Source organism: Babylonia areolata, chromosome 24, assembly GCF_041734735.1.
Source record: "Babylonia areolata isolate BAREFJ2019XMU chromosome 24, ASM4173473v1, whole genome shotgun sequence".
NCBI lineage: Eukaryota > Metazoa > Mollusca > Gastropoda > Neogastropoda > Buccinidae > Babylonia > Babylonia areolata.
In genome coordinates this window covers 46639518-46647287 of record NC_134899.1, presented here as the reverse complement: position 1 = coordinate 46647287, position 7770 = coordinate 46639518, and the positions used below count along the sequence as shown (strand labels likewise).

The 7770-nt window shown below is 47.6% G+C and overlaps 1 protein-coding gene across 1 annotated transcript; it reads left to right on the top strand.

The window, feature by feature from the left end:
• Nucleotides 1–1536: 1536 nt before the first annotated feature.
• On the top strand, nucleotides 1537–2078 carry LOC143298654 (uncharacterized). The gene is made up of 2 exons (XM_076611535.1): nucleotides 1537–1646; nucleotides 1844–2078. Exons 1-2 carry the CDS (start codon nucleotides 1537–1539, stop codon nucleotides 2076–2078), a joined length of 345 nt encoding a protein of 114 aa, XP_076467650.1.
• The last annotated feature ends 5692 nt before the right edge of the window (nucleotides 2079–7770 follow it).

Sequence of the window (7770 nt, the reverse complement as noted above, 5' to 3'; positions counted from 1 at the left end):
CTGATGTGATGACCATGATAGTAATGACAGCAGGCGATGCTGTATTGACTATATATCTATGGTAATCTGGGTCCACATTGCACAACGTTAATTCTTCTTCATCAAATTAATCACACAGAAAGTCCTGGGAAGATCTCTTCCTCTCCGGGGAAGAGTCGCACCTCCACGCCACGTCAGTGTGGGTGTTCCTTCAGTGGGACACGGGGCAAGATGGACACGACTTGTCATGACTAACGCAGCACGGGCGTGGATGACAAAACTAGATATCGGCCTCTCCACTCAAGGAGGGTCACAGGCTAGACCAATCATGATGGGGGAGGTCCTGGCCCCCCAAACGTGCGGCATACAGGCCCACCGGTGTGTGGACATGCCCTGATGCTCACGAACCAGACCTCCAGCTATGGTTTAAATAGCCGGACAGATGGAGTTCGTAAGCCGTAACAGGCAATCGTCTAAGAGAAGGAAAACTTGACAAAAAACGAGCTGCTCTGAAGTCGGAGCCCGGCTGAGGCAAGCGGGCAGACCTTCTGCAGAGTCGCAAACACAGGAGAAGACCAGGCACTACGCATCACACCCAACATGGCTACGCAGACAGACATAGACGGCATGGTGCTCGTCCCGGTGTTCAGACGGCGCCAGCACCAGGCCTCCAGCCTCAAAGGGACCCAACCACAGCTACTGGAAGAGCAACACAAGAAGAGAGCAGGAAGCAGAAATGGAGCAGCCAAGTGAGTCAGCCGGAAACACCAGCATTCTACATTGTCTTCGCATAATGGAATGCTGAGGGCCTTCGGAAGAAGAAGCCTGAGCTACAAGAGTTCCCAACGAGGGAAGGACTGGACATCATCTGTATCCAGGAAAATCATCTGACAGATGCTCATCGCTTCACCCTCAGAGGTTATGAGCTCTTCCGGCATGACCGCGCCAATCAACACAAGGTAGGCATCATCACCCTTGTACGCAACACGATCCCAGCAATAGAGATTAGGAGATCAGAAGGCGAAAATGAATTTCTGGCCATCAAGGCAGTCATCCACGGGACAGAAGTGAGTCATAAATTGCTACTGCCCACCAGACAATTACACACCCTTCCTCTCAACAGTTGACTTTAACAGCCATTATCCAAGCTGGGGATTCCCTGACCTCAACAGCAGAGGAGAGTAAGTGGAAGACTGGATGATCGAAAACAACCTGAAAGAAGAAGCTCGCAAGTCCTGGCTGGAGAAGACTGACACCCTCAACATGGAAAAGGACGCGCAGAAGTTGTGGAACCTGACCAAGGCCCTCAGTGATGACCAGCATCATGCACCAAGAGCGGTCCTACTGAAAGAGGGAGAGGAGTTGTTTGCGGGAAGAAAGGCGGCCGCCCTGGTTGCAGGCAACTTCCAACAAGACAGCCTTCTGGACGTGCCAAGGGAAAAGACCTTCGATATCCGTTCATAAACCAAGCAGGAGCTAAGGAAGCAAACATCGACTCCTAGCATGACCTCTTAACTAACCATCAGTGAACTGAACTGCTCCATTGGACAGCTAAAGATGAAGAAGTCGCCAGGCAAGGATGGGATCACCAACGAGATGATCCATCACCTCAGAGACCATGTCAAACAGAAGCTCCCGGACATCTTTAACCAGTCCTGGAATATCGGGTGTTTCCAATCAGCTGGAAACAGGCCATTATTGTCCCTATCATCAAGAAGGGAAAAGAAAAACACAGCAAAAACAGCTACCGCCCCATTAGTCTCCTGAGCTGCCTCTGCAAAACCATGGAGTGAATGATCAACCAACGCCTGCAATACCACTGGGAAAAGAACAGGCTCCTCTCACCCACACAGTCCGGCTTCAGGAAGAACAGAAACACTGAAGTCCAGATCACCTTGCTAAAGCAAAACATCGAAGACGGCTTCCAACAGAAGATGAGGACTCTTGCTGTCTTTGTTGACCTCAGCAAAGCGTTCGACAGGGTCTGGAAGGAGTGCATTCTCTTCAAGCTGCTCCAGAAGAAAGTGTGTGGCAAGATGTTCTTCTGGATCCGAAGCTACCTGTTCAACCGTACAGCCCGTGTCAAGCTAGAAGGCTAGACTAGTCATCCAGTGAAGATCAGGGAAGGGGTACCTCAGGGCGGAGTTATCTCGCCTACTCTGTTCACCATCTTCATTGAAGACATTTTCTTGCCGACCAGCTGACCACCCACATCCCTCGGGTTCTGCACGCAGATGACCTTGCCATCTGGAGCAAGTCACCACTGCCACCGTCAGGATGCAAGAGGCTCTGAGCCACATCTCAGACTGGGCAAGAGAGTGGCTGGTCATCAACAGGACCAAGACAGAAGCCACCTGCTTCTACCTCTCACCCAAGAGAGAAAAGTTCACCCTAGGCATCGACGGTCAAGAAATCCCCCAGCAAGACACCCTAACCTACCTAGGAGTGAAGCTGGACAGAATGCTCACCTGGAGCCCTCAAATTAGCTCCATGCACAGCAAAAGCCTCAGAAAATGGCCCTGATGAAGATGGCAGGAACAAAATGGGGGAGGGGGGGGAACAAAAAAATACTAAAAACAGTGTATACTGCAACAGTCAGACCCCACATGGAATATGCCGCCAATGCCTGGTCAACTGCTGCTAGGACCAACCTCGACAGCCTGACCAAGACACAGAATGCTAGCCTCAGACTCATCACAGGCGGCATGAAAACCACTCAGTGTCAGCAATGGAGAAAACAGCAGGCCTCATTTCACTGGAAGAAAGGAGACAAGAAAAACTCCCGAGGCAAAATGAAAAACTGAAGAGACTTCCTTCACACCCCCTTCTCCCCAAACTGAAAGCCCCCACAAAGAACCGACTGAAGCGACATAGCCCAAACCACCTCATCAAGGCTCTTGAGAGGAAACACCACCATCCTCTGTCGGCAACCAATCAGCCAACTGAATCCCTCCGAGACTATGAGGACTGGCAGGCAGACACCCCAGCAATCATGCTCAACATCTCAGGTGTCGAGAGCAAGGAGTGCCACATAGCAGCTGAACTAAAGTCGCTGAGCCTGGAAGCACTAAGCACCAAATACCCTCCCGATACCTGGGTAAGAGCATATACAGACGGGTCTGCTGAAGAGGCAGTGAAGAACGGAGGAAGTGGGGTGCATGTTAGATTCCCTGACGGCAAAACAATCAGCAAGTCAGTGGCTATAGGCACCCTGTCCACTAACTTCCGTGCTAAAGGCCTGTCCTCTGCTACTCGCAGCTCAGACTCTCAGCCAGAAAGACACACTACTGACTGACTGCAAGTCTATCCTGCAGAGTCTTCAGGCGCCAGGACGAGTTAAGAGACATCAGGTAAGAACTGAATCTCCTCAAACAGAGAACTGCTGTGGTGCTGCAGTGGATCCCATCCCACTGTGGCATAGGGGGCAATGAAGAGACAGTCCGCCTATCCAAGGCAGGCAGCATATTAGAGCAGCCAGCCCATCCAGTATCCTACAGCGAGGCAAAAACGATACAGAGAGACAGCTTCAGGAAAGCATAGCGCTAACGTCTGGACATCGGGCCGGAAGACGAAAAAGGGCGGCTCAGGTCACAATCTTCAGACTGCGAACGGGACACTGCCAGCTCCTCTCCCATCTCTACCTTCTGAAGATATCAAATACTGACCAGTGCCCTTGTGGCACAGGCCCACAGACCCCCTCCCATATCCTGCAGTCCTACCCCACCTTCGACGCTCTCAGACGCCAGGCATGGCCCAGCCCGGTGGATCTCCAGGAGAAACTGTGGGGACCGGCGGAGTCCCTGCGGCGGACCGCGGACTTTGCTGTCCTGACCGGAGTGAAAATCTAGCTTGGCCAGGGAACGCGGAAGAAGAAGAAGAATCCAGAAAGGAAATAAGCCAGGAATAACATTTTTCTAAACAGAGCACAAGAAATATCTTCAAATAATTCATTGGTTTCATTTCATCTTTTTTCTCATTTCTTTGATATATTTCTTTTACAAAACGCGACTTGATTACAAATATGACATTTCAGGCTTAGGGCTCTTCATGGAATGCATGACACAAATTTCAGACGCAACCACGATCGCATTGCTGGAAGTTTTTCCTGGTTTGCATCAAGTTGCTTTTGGCGACACAACAAAACGCTGTTCGTTCACAGTAGCTTCATGGTGGGAAGAGAATGGAGGATAGTCAGATTCAGCGGTTCAGTGAGATGAAGAAGATGTCTCACCCTCTTTATATCTTCATTCCCCGCTTTGTGACCTTTCCAGGTTTTTCAAATATGAATTTTTTGGGGGTATTTTTCGAATGAAAAAATAACAGTTTTAGAACAATTTAGGGCAATTGTCAGATTCACGTAGGATGTTTCAGCTGTGAATAATCCTGACCACAAGCCACGAAGTTAGTCTTTAATACTTGTCTACAAAAGCTTCCGAAATGGTTCTGGTTTGAACAAACAGACACGTGGTATTTGATAGAGAAATTCGTGTTTATTTGCAGATAATTTGTCAATGGATTTGTTAAGACTACAGAGAGAGAGAGACAGACAGACAGACAGATAGACAAGCAGGCACGCAGGCAGACAGGCAGGCAGGCCGGCGGACTGACAAACAAAGAGACAGAGACAGACAGACAGACAGACAGACAGGGAGAGAGGGAGAAAGACAGAGAGGCACAGAGAGTTAGTCCATTGCAAACAATGGGAAATTACATGTTGGATTGATTGCTCTGTTTGTCTGAACTGCTTGTTTGCCTCTCTGTCTCATTTCTCTTCTCTTCCCCATACTCAACCTGCAGCCCACACATAAGAACGTGCGCGTTCGTGTACACACACACACACACACACACACACACACACACACACACACATACATGCACCCATGCGGACAATCATATATAAATTAGAAGCACTCCGACTGTGAGCCTTACTCTGCATTAAGAGGGATGGGAACATTTTTTTCTTCTTCTCTCTCTTGCCTGTGGACATTATATACCATTATGCATTTAGACACCTTCAGTATGATCGATGGAAGCCCAAGATTCCTCAGAAGATTTATGATGATAACCATGGCTTGCCATCTGCCGTGTGCAGCTATAGTTCTTCAACATTTCAGTGGTGGGAAGAAAGAATCAGAGACATGGCCGTGACTGCTATAGAAGACAACACAGAGAGTATTATGTGGGCCAGACAACGTCAGAGAAAAGTGACCCCCACCCCCCACCAGTGTCTGGTGAAGGTGGGAGGACGACTTTCACACGGCTCGACCAACAGGTTGGAGCAGACGCTGTCCCAAAAGTGAACAGCAGACAGGAGCTTTCGTTCTTCTGTGTGCTGGAAAGGTACTGCCCCGCGTGTACTGCAGTCGTTTCGACTGTGATGACATTGCTGGTGGATGACAATAGTATAGTTAGTTCGATGCAGCGCTCAATGTGGATAACTAAATATGGGCGACATATGTAGTTGACATGCTCTAAATGGAATCAACTAAGTGAATGAGCACATGATTACGCAAAAACACAAAGAAGTAAGCAGCCTACAACAATTTTTCCTCAGTCATGTTTAATTGTAGTGACTATAAATTTACCTGTTGTTTTCTAATGATGATAATGATAATACTGATACTGATGATGTACATTTTTATATAGTCCTTTCTCTCTCAGTGTTCAGGGCGCTTTAAATGAAAGGAAAAGTTACAAATTACATAAAATCATTCATGACCACTTTCTCAACACTCCCCCTTCCCCCCCCCCCCCCTCTCCTCCCCCCCCCCCCCCCCACACACACACTCTCCCTTCCCTACTTTTCATACATCCAAAATGAGCTGACATGGATGGCGTTGGGGAACAAGGAAGCTGAGAGTGTCTATAGAAAGGTTTTAAAATGGTGAGTTTTTAATGAAGAGCGAAAAGCAGAGATGGAATCAGATGGATGGATATGACGAGGAAGGTTGTTCCTGATGTGAGAAGCAGCAAAGAGGAAAGAATGTTCACCATAGATTCTTGTATTGACACGAAGAAGTTTCAAAAGGTAACAGTCAGATGAAGAGTGATTTCTTGAGGGAGTGTAAGTACTGATAGGGTCAGAAAGATAGGTAGGTCCTGTGGAGTGGAAAGCAGAATTGCAGAGATACGCAATTTGTATTTAATTCTCGTTTCAGTGGGGAGCCAATGTAGAGTGCGGTGGTGGGGAAAAATGTGATCAGCACGTGGGACTCTGAAAGTCAGAATGGCAGCATTGTTTTGAAGTGTTTGAAATCGCTGAAGAAGATTATGTGGACAGCCAATGAGTTTCAGTTTCAGTTTCTCAAGGAGGCATCACTGCGTTAGGACAAATCCATATACGCTACACCACATCTGCTAGGCAGATGCCTGACAGCAGCATAACCCAACGCGCTTGTCAGACCATGAGTGCATGCTTATATATTTGTGTACCTATCCGAGTGGACTTCTTTTTACATAATTTGGTCAGAGGACAACACTCTCGTTGCCATGGGTTCTTTTTCAGTGCGCCAAATGCGTGCTGCGCATGGTAACTCGGTTTATTGTTTCATCCGAAAGACTAGACGCTCAGTTTGAATTTCCAGTCAAACGTGGGAGAAAGGGCGAGAGCGGGATTCGAACCCTAGCCCTCACAGACTCTCTGTATTGGCAGCTGAGCGTCTTAATTATTCTGCCACCTTCCTCGTCGCATAAGCACACATTAATACACACGGCTCTTTAGTGGAATCACAAGTCATTCCACCCTGTTGAAATGGCGCATGGACAAGCCTGCTGGAAAGAAGGACTGGATGCCAAACCATCATTCCCAAATGTCACGTGCCAAAACCACGGCAGAAGCGGCTGAAGACTTGAGTACAAGTGTTTCAGGATCGTCAGACCGCCGCAGGAACTGTTGGTACTGTTGATATTCTCACCGTGTCTGTTGACCTGAGTCTACTGTAGTCGTCCTCTTGCACACACTCTGTCCTTTGAGTTCCTATTCCTTACCCGGGGGGCGGGTGGGGGAGGTACGAAAATGATGATTAAATCGAACAGAAGAAGGCTGCAGACACAAGCACAAAAAAATGAATAAATAAATAAATTAATTATTTTTAAAAAGGGGAAGGGGGAGGGGGGGGGGAGGTAAAATTCTAAACAATCAATCACCTTCGCGCCCACATCCATTTATATTAGTAGCAGTCGTCGTTGTCGTCGTCATCGTCGTAGAAGTAGCAGTTGTGGTTGTTGCTGCTGTAATAGTCGTGGAAGTGGTAATAGTGGTGCTGGTTGTGGTGATAGTGATGGTAGTAGCAGCAGTCGTAGTCATTGTCGTCGTCGTTGTAGTAGTTGTGGCAGTAGTTATTGTTGCTGTTTTTGTCATACAAGTTAGGATTCACACCGTTCTGTCTCTGAAACTGATTCATTGTCAATGTCAAACACAGCTATTTGGGTATCTCTCTCTATGTTTACACACACACACACACACACACACACACAAAAACAAACAAACAAAAAAACCACACACACACAGATACACACACACACACACATATATATACATATACATATATATATATATATATATATATATATATATATATATACAGAGAGAGAGAGAGAGAGAGAGAGAGAGAGAGGATCTTCTGTTTGTCCATCTATGCGAGTGTTCATGATGTCTGATCTAAATTACATTTGGGCAATGAACCAAACGCTCACGACAAGAATCCAGACCGCTTTCCCATACTGCAGTGGACCTGCTGCTGGACGATGTGAGGGACGTCCTGTTGAGCTGATGGAAAGACGTGCAGTGGA

What these genes read in the sequence shown, in the direction of transcription:
- LOC143298654 (XM_076611535.1), top strand. Translation starts at nt 1,537, where the DNA reads ATGAAGAAGTCGCCAGGCAAGGATGGGATCACCAACGAGATGATCCAT. An exon ending in AACCAGTCCTGGAATATCGG is followed by an intron (nt 1,647 to 1,843) that starts GTGTTTCCAATC and finishes GTCCGGCTTCAG; the next exon opens with GAAGAACAGAAACACTGAAG.